This window comes from Strongylocentrotus purpuratus, unplaced genomic scaffold (assembly GCF_000002235.5).
Source record: "Strongylocentrotus purpuratus isolate Spur 01 unplaced genomic scaffold, Spur_5.0 spur5_scaffold_14, whole genome shotgun sequence".
Classification (NCBI taxonomy): domain Eukaryota; kingdom Metazoa; phylum Echinodermata; class Echinoidea; order Camarodonta; family Strongylocentrotidae; genus Strongylocentrotus; species Strongylocentrotus purpuratus.
Window position 1 is genome coordinate 2,820,131 of NW_022145599.1, and position 19,120 is coordinate 2,839,250.

Genomic DNA, 19,120 nt, shown 5'->3' on the forward strand with positions numbered 1-19,120 from the left:
GATGTACGGTAGTCCAACATTATACCAAAGATGTGATTCTGGTGTGAGAGTAAGTAAGTGAGTGAGTGAGTGGATGTGTGTGAATGAATGAAAAAAGAATGGATACTTACTACAATGTTCCTCGAAAGGCTATGGATACTCTACTCAGACAGACCGCATATAATTTGTGGAGCAAGGGGAAAGGGAGCAGGGCGTGACGGGGCGGGGCAGGGGTAATAGTTGGGTGTGAGTTTAGTAGATGGTGTGTGTGGAGAGATGGGTGGGTATAGGTTGGATTATAAGCAACAAGAAAGGGTAAGGGGTGGGGAAAAGATACAAAAACAAGATTGATAATAAAACCAGCAACCATGACTTAAGAACACTGTTCATAAAAGAGAGGGAGGATAGGCCAAGATGAAGCAACAAGATGCAGAACGGATGGAGGGAGGATGGGAGAGCAGAATGCAACCCAATGTGCAGAAATTAAAGTGTGAACTTGAAAAGAAAAATATACCAACAAAAAATAATAAATCATGCCCATGCATTTTAAATACATGACCTTCAAACATGAACAAATGTAACAGGCAAATACAAAATTATTACAATAACTATACATCTGTATTTACTTATATGTACTTACATTGGCTCATAAAACTAAGTAGTAACAACTTTTGAAATGTACATAGACCACAAAGAGTAACCATGGCAAGTTCACAAACAGCATCCATATAACTTATAACAATGACATTACTACGAATTACATAAATATTGGAGTTGTAACAAAATACTAAGTGTATACATGTACAGTATAACAGAACTCTTCTACAAGATACGACAATATGTCTTACACATTCATAATTTTAAATCACTGAATGGTCCTATAAAATATAGCGTCATAATTACACTATGGACCAGCTAGCTTTTTTTCTTATATTTGCAAATGAACTTTCTCTGCCCAAAAAGTAAGGGGGAAAAACCTTCACTATTCCCAAAGAGAAAAACTGGTACTAGTTAAGTGCAGCTTTTTCGTCTTATGTTGTGATGAATTCATTTTTATATGACAAAGACGTTTTAGATACTTTTTAGGACTACCGTGCAAAACAAAATGATTTCACTGTAAATGGTATCAGTGCTTCGTTTACACTTTCTATTTCACGTCCATTTTGCCTGACATTACTCTATTATAAAAACTAGGCATGTATGTTTATTTAGCTACTTCATAGAAATTCTAGTTCCGTGAAATGGGATACTGACATGACTGGCCAAACCACCAGCAGATAACAAGCGGAAGATCCTATTTCACCCACATATGGTGTTCTCTCATTCTATTCTTTCTATTAGAACACTCTATTTATCTCACTTTGTCAAGATGTCAGCCACTTATCTTTCTTGAATCTTCAATAGTGTGTCACAGCTTAGCCATCAACGATCAAAGGAAGACCATATATTATATGCTATGAAAAACATGGGGCCAGTTTTAAAAGTACTCCCTCTATACTAACTTTTCAAACTATTTCATTTACTTCCCTGTAAAAGGAGTTTACATAATAAATGGCATCAAATCCCTTTATCATAATTATCACAAAATCTTTTTCTTTTGACATAGCTGTATTATAAATTGTATAAACATATGTTACTATTAAAACCACTATAAAACAGAACTCCAAAAGGTTTTTTTAAGTACAATTTCAAACTAAATATATCAATAATGTCCCTTCCCTTTATAAAAATGAACAAAAAGGGAATTTTAATTTTGTCTGAAATGTCACAATTTTGAAGCAACATCATTTTTTTTCCCCTCAATCACAATTTGCAATGCATTTGTAAATGAACATTCAGCATATTTATGCAAATAAACACTTCAAAGAATGGAGCATTCTTGTATGGCTGAATTAAGCAAACCTTGAGATATAAACACATTTCACAAAGGAGGGATACATACATATAATTGGGAACACATCAATCAATATATAAGTATTAGTGCAATAAATCCTGGCTAAAGTGTTGAACGAAACACAAAACTGTGCCGTAATTCTGAACACGAATGCAAATCAATTCAAACAGCAAGGGAGGTTTTTTTTCTTTTCAAAGTAGAATTCAACAACAATTGCAAAAACAAGTGTAAACATACCGCATTTGGTAATTGATAGGTAACTTTTTTTTTCTTAATCCTATCTCCAGCTAATTCCTGAAAAAAATGGAAACATGAACAGAGAACATGGTGTACAAACCAGTCTACATTATTAAAAAACAGGACAGAGAGTGGGCGTGGTGGGGTACAAAGGTGGGGTACAGAAGAGGGGTGTAACAGAGGAAGGGTATTGTAGCTGAAGTACACTATTCTTTTAAGATGGGAGGATGGCGAAAATTCATAGACATAGGAGTTAGGAAAGGGAGTGAAATAGAAATCTGCAATACATGTACGTACAAAGCATTAAAAGGTCATGAATTGATAAATAAGTGATAAATCTAAGTAGATACAAATTTTATTCTTGTGAGATTCAATATGAATTTCAATAAAGAAATGGCATGAATTGCATCAGGAAATCAAACGTGTCCAGAATAAACATATTTTGTCAATCTTTCCCTTTCCAAGCACTTTTACAGAAACTTAAACTAAAGATGGAAACAACAATTATTTGTCGATATTCATCAATTTCTCTTACGGTTCAAGAAACCCAGGCCAACAACCTAGAATGCCTCTTAATTTGACTTTCTTGTACATACTGTAGTCACTTCCATCAAACCAAGACATCACTACAATATGCCAAAGAAAATGAAGAAAGCCCAATAAAGAACGGTCATTACACACTCAGACATATTGTACACCTAAACATACAAAATGTGTTCAACTTCAGTAAAGTGACAAACAGACATACATACATACACACTTACACGCACACATACATGAACATACACTCATAACACACAGGGACGAAGAATCCCAATTCTCCATTCCCACTGTACTCCTCAAAATAAATCACAAGCATACTAAAGCACAATCACATTCAGCCCAGCCCACATTCAAACAAGAAAAAAAAAAAACCTTCACATAAATCAATGTATTCCCCCACCCCCTCCCCCTCGATGTCCTTCATTCCTGAATAGAAAGAATGTACTAGTAATTGGAGCAAAATATGTTTGAAAAGAATACATATCGTAATAATTTACCATCAACTTAATAAACTAATGCTTTTAGTGAGAAACTGATTGCGAAAAGTTCTAGAAAAATAATATATGTGGTATGATTGAGGAGAGCTATTTCATCTATGGATAAATAGGATGCATACTTGTAAAATGTAGCTATATCTCAATGGAATCAATAACATCAGCGATATATAAAAATGGAGATGCGTTGTGGCTATAAAATGCAGTGTCATTAATGCGTTAATAAACTAAAATATAAATGTCTAGTTACTGAAAATAATATAATTTTTGAAAGCATATGTTTTCATCAAATAACAGTGTTGATTTTATAAACAAGACTGTAATATTTAAAAAAAATGTTCTTGGAAGATCTTTCCCATTCCTTATACTGTAAAAGGAAATTAAATGTACAATAATTACCTAAATAAAGTGACTCAAGTGTTAAAAGCAGTTAAAGAGATGAAAGAAAAGCAGAATAAAAATAGTTCGAGATAGTTTAGTACCAATGGTGGAATACCCATATTTTGAAGCAGTTCTCCCTACACAAATCCCATATGAGCCTTCACCAATGTAAATATAAAATAATGAATAAATGTCATTAAAGAATATGCATGTGTCCTGCAGTAAACCAAATGAAACCTGATATACAAATTATAAAGTCATATATGTATCATGTAGTATGTGAAGTTGGTGTGATAATATAAACTGCGAATGAAATGAAAAATAATTAAGAAAGTTTCAGAAGTCCATCCTTGCTTTCAATTATCTTACCTGCTACACTCCATAAGAAAGTAAAGAGAGAAAGAGGAAGAGAGAAAGGGAGAAACACATTCATGAGATCATTTTTCAAAGAATGTGTATAAATAAAGCACTCGAAACAGGAAAAAGGTTTCAGTGTAAAGTGAACTAAAAATCTTTTGAATGCTAGCAAACAATGAAAAAAAGGGAATCTCAATACTGTAGCTTTTTAGCAAACACAAACATCACTCTCTCTCTCAAAAAGCATGCAATCAAAAAGTAGAATAAAACACTCAAGTCGCAAAGAATATCAAATTATAATATCAGAGCACTTAATGTAATTGTCATTCCAAAACTGATCAACAACAACAAACAAATTTATTAAAATTTGACAATTTAAAGAACACTGCACTATAAAAACAAAGAGTAACATCAGCAAACAAAAATCGTAAGATGGAATTATCAATAAAAACAAATTAGGCCTTTGACAAAAATTGGGGGAATCCTAACCTAGGGGTAAGTTGCCTTGCATTCAAAACTCTCATTTACCTTCAATGTATTGTTTTCTCAGAAATATGACATCCCCCCCCCCCCCCGAAAAAAAATGAAGAAGAAAAACAAACCTGCTTACAATCTTTTGACTCATCTCTCTCTCTCTCTCTCTCTCTCTCTGCCTCTCCCTTTTCGAATATTCAAATTCTCTGCTTCTCTCTCTCTAATCATACTATGATAGAAAACAAAGCCTTAATATCAACATTCTCAGAACATCTACAAAAAAATCCACTTATCGGCATCATTCTACTTTTTCCCCTAAATGTCAAATATTCCCTCACAACATTTTATTATGGAATGAAATACCGTTTAATATGACAATGAAAGGCTTAGCCCTGGGGAAACATTCAATTGATTTCATCAACGTTGTTATTACTAGTCTGATTGCAAACTCCAGCATAACAAGCCAATTTCAAATGGCATGGGGGTGTCACATGGTCCCATATACTGAAATCCTTGCATGTTTTGCTCCCATTCCCTATAGAATTCAGCTATGCAAGCAGTTATGTCTGGATGTAATAATCTGAGGGCTAACCGTCTTAAAGAGCTTTCTGATAGTAAATCAACTCTAGGGCTTCTTTGAAAATGTGAAAGAAAAACATGTTTAGACAGTTATCGGACATCTTTGATGTTTGGAGTCAGTGCGAAAACAATTTGAATGTGTCCTTACAATGAGATTTGAAATGGAATCATGAATGAGAATTGAAGGAAGGACAATCTAACAGACACTTGATTTTTTTTTTGTTAATCATTTGAGCTCCAGCAAAATGTATTTACATTGCCATATAAACATGGCCTGTTGACACAGCCTTCTCGTTTATAATGTTCATATAGCCTGTTCACTGCTTCAGCTTTTTTAAAAGTTGTAGACGGGCGGGACTGCTTGGAGCCATAATGTAGCCACATGTGTGTTTTCATGTGAGAGGCACCTTAAATGAGTGCATAATTAGCCCACATTGGACCTTGAGTCTAATTACGTGACTACATTAGCAACATGGGGGTGGATCGACTAGCACTCCGTCAAATAGGAAATGTCATCAGGTTTCTGAACTTGCCGACAGCGGTAATTTGGAACGCCTCTTCCGTTAAATTGGGAGCATGCCAACCACCACCTGAACTTGTACATTCACAAGAAGAAAAAAGTCTTTTAAAAATTATTTTCACTTATATTCCAAATGTTGTTAAAAACCTTCACTTTGTCACATACTAACCCAAGAAGAAGCTTTAATAAAAGTAAGGGAAGCTTTAATAAAAGTAAGGCAAGTTTTGTCTCCCAAAAGATGTCTATGTGAACCTGTTTAATAATGAAATGCTTTTCAGCACATTTAGAGGCTTATTTTTTTTTCTCTGCAATGAAATCTACTTTATAAAGTCATTCTGGACTAAGAATTCCCAAGAACTATAAAATCATTAAAGCTATGTTATATTAATTTTTTTTTTTTCTCTCCTTTCTTCACCATTGCATGGAGACTGAATTTTCCCCAAAAGACGTCACAACAAGCGTGTAATTCTGCCCAGGTTTCTACATACCAACATGCATATCCATTCCTGAAGCAATTCTAGATCTTGGCATGTCAGAACATCAGTATGAAAAGTGAATTATATATTTTGTTGTCAACAACTTAAAACCTGATCTGCTTTTTTGATATACATCCAAACGTTGTTAGAGTCGGTATGAAGTTGACAGGTTTGCCACATATCTTTGACAAGTTTATGGCATTCCTGTGCCAAAGTTCAATATAAAAATGTTAATGTTAAATATTAAAGTGTTGATATGCTGATGTATTTATTAAACCTTTTCTCTGGTATGTCATTACTGTATCAGTCCTAGCTCACAGCCATCCCATTTTCACTCTTGAAAGAATGATGTATCGTATCATTCAAATAGGGCAACAAACTCTGAATCTTAGGTATATCTTACTTAATTTATGAATTAAAACTTGTTTATCTTGAGTATGGCATATCAGTGCAGGCTCCATCTTTCAACTTTCCTATACTTCAATGATTTCTTCATTATTTGTATATTTATCAGAACATTGCTGACAAAAATTATGATGAAACCAAAAAGTTAAAATTCCATATGCCCAGGCCTGAATTATATCTTAACTTCCTTGTCAAAATAGTCACTGAAATCCTAACTGGTCTACAGCATATATTTTCTTCTTCTTCAACCATCTTGAAATGTGATATACCCTCATATATGACTCAAGAAACACAAACCGGATGTAGGTTGTACCATTGTATTAGTTAACACTGCCAAAAAGGCAATAGATGAAACTTGTTTTTACTTCCTCACAGAAAAAGCATAGATTCGTTCAACAATGTACAAAAAAGTAATGAGAAATGTGCCCTTTTGGAAATGCCCTACATGTGTCCCATTTGCACACTCTTTCAAAAATTCAATCAAATTAGATCATTACAAGCAAAACACATGCACTATCATATGTCATACTCCATGCACACACACTTCAAAGACTCTACTATCACATCTCTCAAAGATGATATATCCTTGGCTCTTTAAGGATTGGACAAGGAAAAAAACAAGATGGGACCTATACAAAAACCTAACATTTAGATTAGATGAGCAAATAGGCATGGAACTCAACTAAAAGAAACAAAACTTTAAGAAAAGTACTTTCAAAAGTTGATAAGCTTTCAGAGAAAGAAAAAACACCAAGAACACATAACCATGCAGTAATCTCGCTACAAAAACTAGTTTATCATAATATGATGGATAATGATGCAGAGCAAATAATAATTTGCTAAACCCCATGAAAAAGAATAGTTTCTCTAAGAGACATGTCAACTAATATATATCCCATTAAGCATGCATATTAGGGGATTCTTGGTAGGAATCACATAAGAAAGAAATATAATAACTTAAAAGTACTATTCAGATTCTTTCATCTTTAATTGCTTTGGATTGTTCAGACTGTTCTTTCTTTAAGGGTCAAAGAGGAGAGTAGATTATTTATAAGAGCAAATTCATGGAAAGAATCTGAATCAAGTTACTTCAATCAAAATATTTATTAATCATGACAGTAAAAATATATCTGAAATTAGATAAACTTGCATTCCTGTATCAAATACACCTTCATGCACCAAAAGAAAAGTATCAACAAAAAAATACCCCAAAACCATATCAATTAGAGGGTTGCTCAAACAGTGTTGGAGATGATATTCTTAGACTAGGTGAAGCCTGCCATGTTGTACATATAGGTGGTGTGCTGCACCAAAATTTGTGTCAAATTGAGTATCGTTGCCCATGACAACCATAAACACAAAGTAAGTATTTTGATAGTACATTCATACTGATGCACAGACCTCCATGGTCCTTATGCAACAACTTCTACATACATGTAGCATCATTATCAAGGGGTAATTCATTAAGACTATTATTTTGTATTATTAATAACATCTGTTCAGTGCCAGAAGGGCATTAACTCTGTGTTAGGGTATATGAGTTAAGGTCCTTCCATCTCCAAACAGACACTAGGGACTCCAACACTGTTTGGGTATACCTATAAGTAATAATCATTCCAACTTCTAAGCATTGTTTATGCAATGACTTCTTATACTAAAAAAAAATATGTAAAGTTGCACATCCGTTGGCACCACAAGTAATACTTTTTTTCAGATTAAAAGCATAATATACCTTTATAAGCAAAATTAAGATTAAAGACATCTTTAGCAGGATTAGAGAACCAGTTATGAATACATTTTCAATCAATTTTTTGAATTATAATTGATATACACGGTCTTTTAACTACATAGAGCTGTTTCATAACATAAAAGCTGTTATCAAATCACCATAAAAATTACATGAAGCTATGCTCTGCTAAAGCTTTATCATTAGAGATAATCAACATCTTCACTTTGTTAATAAAGCTAAATTAAAAAACATCTACTTAGTGTTAAACCATTGATCAATATCAAACTAAATAAGCTACCACATTGTATACTAGAGTATTAATGGCATTGCTTTAATAGAATGTTGTTTTTTCCAACTTGTTATAGCCTCAATGGGAAGTTATTAGCATTGGAAAAAATGTATTTCCAATCATTTCTGAAATAATCATTTGACCCCTTCTGAACAATCAACTTTCAATAATTAAATCACAGATGCCTTTCTTTTCTTGTGAAAGTAAGTATGAAATAAATGAGATGATATTTGCATTTAGTCAGCAGAGATTCTGGTCAAAGGGAAATACTGTCCAATGGTTTCTAGCACACTGTCAGAAAACTTCATTACAAAAATCAAAAATGTGTATCTTTAAAATCTTTTGAAATGTTTTACAACACACCTTTCTTCTATTTAGTAAACATTTCAATACCACATCAGTAAGAACTGAATCCATATTAAACAAGAGAGCAATGTGATATCATTTTCAAAATACTCGTAAATATCTGTTGGCAAACAATTTCATGTTTATTCTGCAAATATTCATCTGTCTAAAAACCATACCTTTCTCAGAATCTCTACCCACTAAATGACTGGTGCAGCTGCTAATGATTAAGCTGGTTAAATAGTTGAATACTAGTTGAATACTTACTTGTATACTATGGATTGTAGATGAGCCCTTGGTGTTCTTGCTAGCAGCTACATGGGCTAGGTATTGGATGACTTTCTTGGTGTTCTCTGTCTTTCCAGCTCCGGATTCTCCACTGAGTATATAAAGAACAAGCTCAAGACATTAATCCACTTCGGAAATAAATGACAAAGCTCTGACAAACCAAACATTACATATTTTTTATTCAATGTGAAGATGTTTACCGTATATTATTATTATGAGAAATGGAAGAAGACCAGAAATTGTTATTTTACATCCCCAAAAAAATTGATGTAACCTTAGAGTAGTGGGAATTACTAGATAAGAATTAAAGCTAACAGTGTCCTAAAAGCTATTCCAATTCATCATTGCATCAATTTATATATTTTCATATTGTTTACTTTTTACCAGTAAAATAAATACAAACTTTTGAAAGCACCAACACAGGAATCTAAATATAGGGCAACACGCTCATGATATAATGATGTCTTCTTCCTCTTTCAACATAGCTATATGTATTATGAATTTTCTATAAAATTCATTCAGTATATCATTTTTTGGAGAAAAAAATTATGATATTTTGTGGGATATTCCTAATTTTCTTTATTCCCAGAATTCAACATATGCATTTTTTTTTCTTTTTAAAATCACGTTCAGTATGTAATTATCACACTTTAGGGCAACAGATTTGTATCATCATTGCATATCATAGTTTGAAAACTAAAAAAAACTAACTAAATAAGAACTAACTAATCCACTTTAAATTCTCTACAAATCTACAAGACCTTGCCAGATTTTTATCCAGTGAAATAAAGTGAACTGTATGGAGTCAAGGGAGTTCACAGTCGAATGTGACAAACATATTTTCACATTCTTTCCAAAAATGACATATCCCACAAGGCAATAGTACAGGCAAGATACAACGACTGGGGTGGCAGATAAGCTTTCTTGTTCTTATCAAAGTTCCCGTTTAAAGCATTTGATTGGTAAGGTCAATGCAGATTGATATTTACAAAATCTAACAGGTAATATAAGAAGTAAACCGAAACACCTTCTAGGGATCTGACTGCAACTATTCAACTAAATATTGGGTCATATTTTTGCTCATGCAAAACAATGCTTGTGGCATAGAATTCTTCCTAAAAATAGTACTGGAATTCAAACTAAATCACGATTGTACTGTAAGATTACAGACTCGGTGTCAAAACATGATTTAGATTACAAAGGTTTCCTGACCTCAGTTGTCTGAGAGCAAAACCACTCAATATTATAAATGCTTATTGTATTTATTTTTTGAGCCATGTCATAGTTGATCAACATAAAAAAATCAGTCCCACATAATGTGATTCAACTTCACAAATCACTGCAGATTCCACAAATGCAGATTACGCCTATAGCTTTCGGTGCTTTGACAGGATAAATCAATCAAATTATTTAATTAACATAAAAAGGAACTTTTCAATGCTACTTTTTTGTAAGACTTTGCTAAAAAAAAATGCTTCATTCAATACTATTTTAGTAACCAAGACATAAACATCAAGACTCTCTCCAAAACATCAAAACAATATCATGTCTTGATGGATACATTAACAATTGATAAAATGCAACTATTTCTTTTATTCCGAACTGGTACATTTGGAAACATTTTTGAAAGTACCATTCTCTCCATTAAAAAAATCTTTTAGATGGTTAATCGATCTGGGTTTGACCATCAAAGACTATTGGAAGTAGAACGGGAGGTGTGCCTCATGCAGAGAATTGCCACCTTCTGGCGACATGTCAGATTGGGTTCTCACAGACACATGCAAGATATTAACCAGGCACCACCTTCAAGATTCATATCAGTTCCCTAAGATCATATTCCATAACAGTGCTTTCAACCATACACAGGGTGATCTGAGGTCAGTACAGGTGGGTGTCTAGCTAGGCTGGCATTTAGGTTTTAGTATCTGTAGGTGTCTGCATTTGTGTCATGGTTTGTGTAGGTGTTTGGATTGGTGTTTGGTGTCGATAATTGGATTGGTGTATGGTTATAAAGTATGGAATTGGTTACATGCTGGTGTATGGTATTGGTACTTGATGTTGATGATAGAATAGGTGCTCATGGTGTTCATGGTGTTTATAATTGTGTATGATGTCCAAATGACAAAAGTGTGGATGATTGATTCTGGTGTTGAATGGCAATGGAAATGTTGATGCTCTATGAATATTGATGTCGTTGTGAATATTGATGTCGTTATGGATACTCTAATAACTGGACATTCATTCTTGCATGTGTGCTCGGAGTAGTTGTGATGATGTAAGTGTGTCTCAATCTCAGTACTCTTAAAGTGTCCTGATCTGGCCAGGCATTTATCTGTATATGCCACTCTCAAATCTTTACCCAGGTGAAGTACATGTATATGGGTGCCCAGTGAAAAGAAATGCATCATGGAAGATCAACTAGATAGCACTTTGTTTCCTCAGGGGAAAAACACACCTTACAAATCAAACAACTATATCATCATATATTATCATAAATAAAGTGTTAGTGATGAAATAATTTCTGTATAAATTGGTTATTGTTTTGATGTTGGTGGTGATGTTGGGGTTGGTATTTGTTTTTTATCTGACGATATCTGTAATGATGCTGGTACATACATGTATATTGACTAGTTTGTTTACAGGCAGTGCAAGGCAGTGATGGTGTTTTGGTTGTTACACACATGTTTGTTGGATGTTGGTATACATGTACTTATGTAATAGACTATCATGTTTGTATATCTACATGTAATTGTTACTTTGTGCTGGTATTTGGTGAGAAATATGTTCATTGCTTTTATCCTCATATTCATGTCCACTTGGATCATACTCACGTGCAAAGGATAGACTGGTCCTCACGATCTGCAATGAAAAAAAGAGAAGAAAAAAATACATGTTTAATAGGTAACTAACATTTGAAGAGGGTGGGGTGCATAAATAAAATACTCCATCATTTATATAAAACATCATTCATATGAAACATCATTAAATGATTCAACCTATTCAATACACGTGAAGCTGAAGGACTAACAAATTTTGACATTTTTGCTTGATAAAGCAGGTGTACACATGTATCTAGTAAAGTGTGGAAATATGAAAGTTAATACAAAGTTTTGGTATTGGGTTATGAATTTGGTTCAAATGAACATATTAGAAGCATCTGTGGAATCAAGTCTACATGTAAATTGATGAAATATTAAGTAATAAACTCTTTATGTATTATAACTCCCTCTCAAGACTGATATTAAGGTGATTTAAGCATGATTTTTTTTTTATGTAGCCTATATAGCCAACCAGGCAACTATTTATGTATTCTCCCCCATATACTTCTCATTTAGTCTGTATTGTAGAGAGTGGTAATATGAGAGCGCTGAGTATATATTGTGGCTGTATTTCCACCCACCATGAGGTAAATTGTTTACAAATGTGTAATCCAGCTCAAACCTGAGGATTTCCTCCCTCCAGTTGAATGTTTCCGCAAACCAACCATGCACACGCAACATCTAGGATTTTTAATCACACTGCCTTCAACTCATAACATACCCCACTAACTTTGCACATATTGCAAATCATTTTGTGACTTGGGTATTTCTCAAGATTTGAACTCTACAATGGGAAATTGAACTTTCATACTTCTATACCGGTAGTCAAATTCACAAAAATAGTGAGTCAATGATAAAAACACCACTATATTTATGATAGGCCAAAAACTTTGAAATACAGCCTATGGTATCGATGAAATTATAACTGGGAGTTGTTTCACAAAGATCCTAAGTTGAACTTATCTCGAAGTTGGACTTAACAATTATGGAAAACCGTTATAGAAAAGCATCAATTTGACAATATTTTGTAAAACTCATTTCATAGATCACCTTGTAGAATTCATCTTATAATGTTATTTATATACCTCACTTAAGAAATCCAGCCATCTGATTGGTCGAATTGCATTCATAAACTTCAACTGTTCCTGTAAAATTCTCGGTAACCATGCATAAAACATTTCAATATTTTTAATAACCATGGTTATTAAAAAAAGTCGGTCAGCCTCCATGGTTACCCCATAGGTTTACATGTTAAAAAATGGTTTGAGCGATGGAGGATGCCGTATGTGTGCGAAGGATTGGTCGGTAATTTCAATACAATTGAATCTCGATCGATCTTACCGACAATTTTATCTTGCATTGTTGACATGAAGACGAAAATAAACTTCCAAAAACAAAAAAACAACATCTGCCGATAGATCTTGATCTAAGTTCGTGCCAATATGCATTGCAAAAGTAAAAGAAGAGTCCGTATATGGAGCTTTTGCGAAGCATTCATCACACGCGAAGCCGGTTTCAATCCATTTTAATGTATATATTGGAGAAAACTGCCAAGCATGTTAACGGCGGGCCATAGCCGAGTGGTCTAAGCGTCGGTTTTCGGTACACCTCTTGTTGTACGCAATAGTTCGAATCCCGTCTTCGACAAAATTGATAAATATTTTTAATTTTTCATTTTTTAGTCTATTTTTTTTCGGCATATAAAAGTATTAATGACTGCTTTAATATTCGAGAAATAGTTGTTTTCATACGCTCTCGGGAAGGTTACAATTGGGCTATTCCCCTCGGCAAGCCTCGGGGAATAGCACAATTCTAACCTTCCCTTGAGCGTAATAAAACAACTATTTCTCTCAAAGCAGTCATTAATACTATAATATCAAACCTCTTCCTCCCAACCCTTTTAAATTTGTTAACACACTTTAACCCACTGCAGATGACAATATGGTGATCCTAGCATTCAACATTATGAGAATGAAAGAATTCAGTTCTTAAAGGGTTAAAGGTCACATCTGCTCAGAGCCAAAAGGATATTAACTTTACTTTTTCACAGACACCCTTCTGGGTTGCAACAGAGAGTGAAGCAATTTCCATTGGATTATTGGACAAATTAAGAGTTCATGCACCCCTAGCTTTCTATGGAATCAGTAATATGACCCTCTCACAAACCCAACTGAGTGCAGCTAGTTCAAGTTCATGGACTGTTGCATATTAATTGGAACCATTTAGTGAGTTCAGGGAACCACAGCATGAGCTCATCTTGCTAAGAGAGTGCTTACAAACTAAAACCGGATGTACACATGAATAACATTATCATGGACAGCTTTGATGGACTAATCATAAAAGAACATTCAACTTGTTTTCACCTTTACCATAGCTATATGTTTTATTTCTTGTATTAGTCATTGTGTACTATAGATAAACATCTTAATGGTATTGGTTAAAATCATGTGACATTATCAGGCACTTCCCTATGGGAATCCTGTCAGCCATCATATGGCTCTGAAAGGGAGAGGGGTCTGTTCTTACTCTTCTCCCTGTCTCAATGGATGTTTAAGTTATTTCACTCACCCCCCCCCCCCCCACACACACACACACACCCCTGATCTGCCTGTGCATTTACAACATTTAGATGCCTAAATGTATGGATCTGAACATGATAGGACTGCATCCAAAATATTTTGCCCAGAACCACAGACAGAGTACTTAAAGCATGATAACTAATAACTGTATATTTCAGCTTTATGGTACTACTATACAAAGATGTTATTCATGTGTTGTGTTGAAATGCTGATGGTATCTAATTAACCAGTACCTGTGTTTAATCTAAGCTTAAACTATAGCTTGCATACCAACCCAGCCTAAGAAGCTCATGATATTCCTGGTTACATTACATAATGTGTGTAATAAGCAAACAGATTTAATGGTGTGGTATGCAGTGGAAAATATCGGTTGTTTATTTAAGTGGGTATTTAGTAACCTGATAGTAACAAAGGTAAATGAGGGAGGCCCTGTATTTACATATGTGATTCCAGTGTTGATAAGGTTCATTTGGATTCACAAGTCTATGTCTCTGACGTAAACAAACCACTGTAAACCTTTCACAGAAATTGTTATGTTATTGCTTTTAGATGCCGGATGCAGTTTGCATGAATCAATATTTAATGTTTAAATTTGTAACAAATTGATGCAATATAAACACCAAAGGGGGAGAACTACATGTATTCAATATTTGGTATTTACAAAAATACCACCCCCTTATATAATGCTGTAGACTTAACCACTCAGAAATAATATTCAACATAACGTTTTATATGTGATTTATATGAGGAAGACAACGAAGATCATACATGCAGTATTACTATAAATGTATAATGATTGAAACTCCATTTCCAAGTACATTGCTATTGTTTTGTTTGATATCATGTTGATCATACGATGAAAAGAAAAGAAACAATGCAGAAATAAAGAAATTTTAAAGAAAAACAAGATAGTTCTTTCATAAATGATGACATGACCTGCAAATCTCTCATTCAGAGAGCTGCTTATTACGAGTGCATTTCTGGTAGAATCAGTCAGATTAAATCTTATTTCGATTATCTCAAAAACAACAAGCAAGAAAATATTTTTTAAATCAAATACAAACAAACTTTGCCCCTCCCCCTTAAACTTAAGAATTGCCCCTCCCCTTTTTTGCTAAGAATAACAACTCACTTGAGGGCAGTATATACACAGGAACCATAAATGCTGCCCTATAATGAGTGTACACTGACATAATAGAGAGATGGAACTGGCAGACTGGAACCAATAGCAAATAGAAGAATACCTAATGGAATGCATGGAATGCTTTAAAACCTTTGTTCTCAGAACAATTCATTGTACAACTCATCCTCCCCTACTGCTTGCTATGTGGGTGAGTGGTCAGGATATAGCGAATGGCGCAGAACACTTCACATTTGTATTATATAGAAGTCCTTGCTATTGCTCAGCTTTGTGACTACTTTAAAGGAAAATGCACCTAATTTGAACTGATTACAGATTAAGCCCAAGGCAACATGGAAAGAAACCAATGTATAGGCTATTGATGTAAGTTGTATGAAAATAACACCATTGCAATGGATACAATACCAACTACAAGCGTTCTTTCACACAAGTTATAAGTCAGATTGAATGCAGTCATTTTATAAAAACTTCACAGTGAGTGAAATAGTTTTCCTTTGAAAATGCAACTGAATGCCTCATTAAAAGTGAAGAGGAACAAACTAGATATTTTCATGTATATATAGCATGAAACATAATGCAATTGGCCATAAAAGTAGAAATGTTATCTCCTTTATCATCAGTTCTACTAAAGGGCAAAAATAATCAATTGAATGCTTCAATGGTTTTGGATGAGTGCCAATGATTATACAAGTAATATTTATCAATGACCTGTACAGTAAATTAGTGGACACTAAATACTCATCCAGTCATATTCCTCACTTCATTGACCACTCAAAGGCATTCTTCATATGAATATTTAACCCCCCCCCCCCATAAACCATAACACAAGCAGTTAACTGGTTCTCTTTGCATGTTCAATAAGCAGAGCACCTCACTTAACCTCACCTAACTTCTTTTGCATAGGGTTGATCTGCTTCAAGGTCCATTGCACATATTAAAAACATTACATGTCTTATGAACAAAATAGACTAATCCTTCTTAAATTCTTCTCCAGGAAGATGATGGGAGAATTTAAAGGTAATGCAAAGTCAGTTTGGTAAATTTTGAAAATTGGATGGATAGTAATTCTTTAAATTTGATACATTTGGATGCCCATGTGGATGTATTATAAGAACTACAAAATTTATCCCCTAAAACACTTCTGCTTTTGAGAAATTGAATAATAACAAATTAACCGGTGCTCCCAGTAAATTTCAAATATTTCAAATAGCGCCTAAGGCCATTCCATGGTAGCTGCGAGAATAGTTCAGATATGTAATTTCCAAATGGGAGTAGCAAATCAGTCAATTGTAGTCAAGAAACCTTGTTTTAAAGCTAAAGTATTATCAGTCTTGAGTGGGAGCTATGCAACATAAAGAGTTTATTATTTACAATTTCATCACTTTAATAATAATAATAATAATAATAGTGGGTTCTTGTATAGCGCTCATGTCAGACATATTTGATCCTCCTGGCGCTCTCGATTTAGACTCGATTTAAACCGCGACAACGATCACTGAATATTGTAAAATCACCTATAGGCTTCAAATATGTTCATTTGAACCAAACTCATGACCCCATACCAAAACTTTGTACTACCTTTAATACTTTTCCTCTTTCTTTTTTTTTTTTTGGGGGGGGGGCATTCAAAATCTGATCCTTTAGAATGTTTAACCATTGAGATTGGAACCTTAAACTTCTTGTAACTATGTGTGAAAATCCTTGAGCACATGCTAAAATTTTAACCTAATCAGAAAATGTGACCCAACAGGAACAACACCAACATCATCTAGTTCACTGGCAAGGTGTTTCCTCATACATTATTATGTGATGGTATTTCCTACTGAGCCCAATATTTGAATTATAATATCTCCTGCTATATGAGTTCTGCACATGTTTTGCATCATGATATTCAACACCTCTCTTAAAGGTATTACAAAGTTTTGGTATGGGGTCATGAATTTGGTTCAAATTAACATATTGGAAGCATATGCATTCCTACAATATTCATTGATCGTTGTCGCGGTTGAAATCAAGTCTGAAGTTATGAAATTATAAATAATAGACTCTTTATGTTGTATAGCTCCCTCTCAAGGTCAAGATATTAATTTAGCTATGAAACAATGTTTCTTGACTAAAATCGACCAATTAGCTATTCCTGTTTGGAAATTATATATCACAACTACATATTCTGAGATTTTCATGTTTGCAGCTACCGTCGTACAGCCATAGGCTCTATTTGAAATATATCAACATTTACCGGAAGCACCAGTAAATTTGTATATTCAATTTTTCTCGAAAACAGAAGTGTTTTAGGGGCTAAATTTTCTAGTGCTTATAAATCATCCACAGGGGCATCCAAATATATCAAAATTGTAAAGATTCACTATCCACCCAATTTTCAAAATTTCCCAAAACTTTGTATTACCTTTAAATGTTGAGAGGATTATGAAGGAAGCCACGGTTCAGCCATGTTCTGATTTGAAGTACTAAAAGGATGAACTGTTCTAGACTCTTCTTTCCGCCAGACTGCTGTTCTGGCACAACTGTTTCCCTCTTTAAATCACACATGTGAAATTATAGCAATGTTCACGACTTTATTTTCCTTAAGTGCATTGTATACTACATGATATATGATATAGAACCATATCCACAATTATGTGACAATGTCAAAACTTGTTCTTCAATTTGTTTATGAAATCAACTACAGGTGGATTCTTCAAACTATTTGGTACCTTAAAAATAATTCCTCAATATTTAATTTCATGACATGAAGTTAACTTTGTAAACAGAAGCAAAAACACATCAGCAAGCTACATGGATATAATAATACCATCAAATTAACTTTCTTTTACTTATTTTCCTTCTTTTTAATGAACAAACAAATAAGTGCTGGCTTCCATGTGACGTGCACAACTTCCGTTCATTGCTGCATTGTTGACTTTTCTATGCCAAACAAAGCATATTTTATTGCCATCATATCATTTGTGGTTTACCTCTGTATGTGTGTGCAATTTTATTGTAATCTTACTCACAGGGAAGCCAGTTCAAATGCCTACTGCAAGTGTCAACAAGACAGCTGAAAAGTGCCACACCCCTTCTTCAACCTACTGAGACATGTATCAGAGCACTGCCTCTGCGTAGGTCTGTAGTCATACATACTCAGACAGGTTAACAGGTTGGATGACCTCATCTCATTCACAAATGGTGGCATTTTCTAACCAATAGAATGTATGGTATCCGACAAAAAAACTACGCACAAACCATAATGTCAATATGATGTGTTTAGAGCAAGAAACTGAATGAATCATGCAATTGCAATGAACAAAACTTTGCTGACGTTTTGATTGTGAAGACCAGTGGACCAATTCACCTGAACAAACAGGAAGATAATTTTCAAGTTTCAGGAGGAATATTTTGAGGAATATTTTGAGGAATATTTTGACGTATAGAAAAGGACTGAGTTTGGGGTGTAAGAAAAGACACAAAAAATAGCTACACGTACAGAGTGAAGAGATGTACAACAAATATTTGTACATGTACACAGTCAAATAACAATAGTCAAATAACAAGCAGAGCTTTTTGAATACTCCACCACTAGACAACAATGCT

The 19,120-nt window shown here is 34.0% G+C and overlaps 1 protein-coding gene across 6 annotated transcripts in view; it reads right to left on the reverse strand.

The window, feature by feature from the left end:
* LOC373225 (myosin II) overlaps window positions 1–19,120 on the reverse strand; it is a 113,935-nt gene that overhangs the window by 54,581 nt on the left and 40,234 nt on the right. For 3 of the 6 annotated variants that reach the window (XM_030983969.1, XM_030983973.1, XM_030983974.1), the window contains exons 3-5: window positions 11,822–11,849; window positions 8,970–9,081; window positions 2,111–2,167 (exon numbers count right to left, since the gene is read on the reverse strand). In XM_030983969.1, coding sequence (XP_030839829.1) covers window positions 2,111–2,167; window positions 8,970–9,081; window positions 11,822–11,849 — 197 coding nt within the window. Of the gene's footprint in view, window positions 1–110; window positions 141–2,110; window positions 2,168–4,487; window positions 4,491–8,969; window positions 9,082–11,821; window positions 11,850–19,120 lie in introns of all 6 variants that reach the window. The other 3 variants (XM_030983970.1, XM_030983971.1, XM_030983972.1) reach the window with 3 other exon arrangements.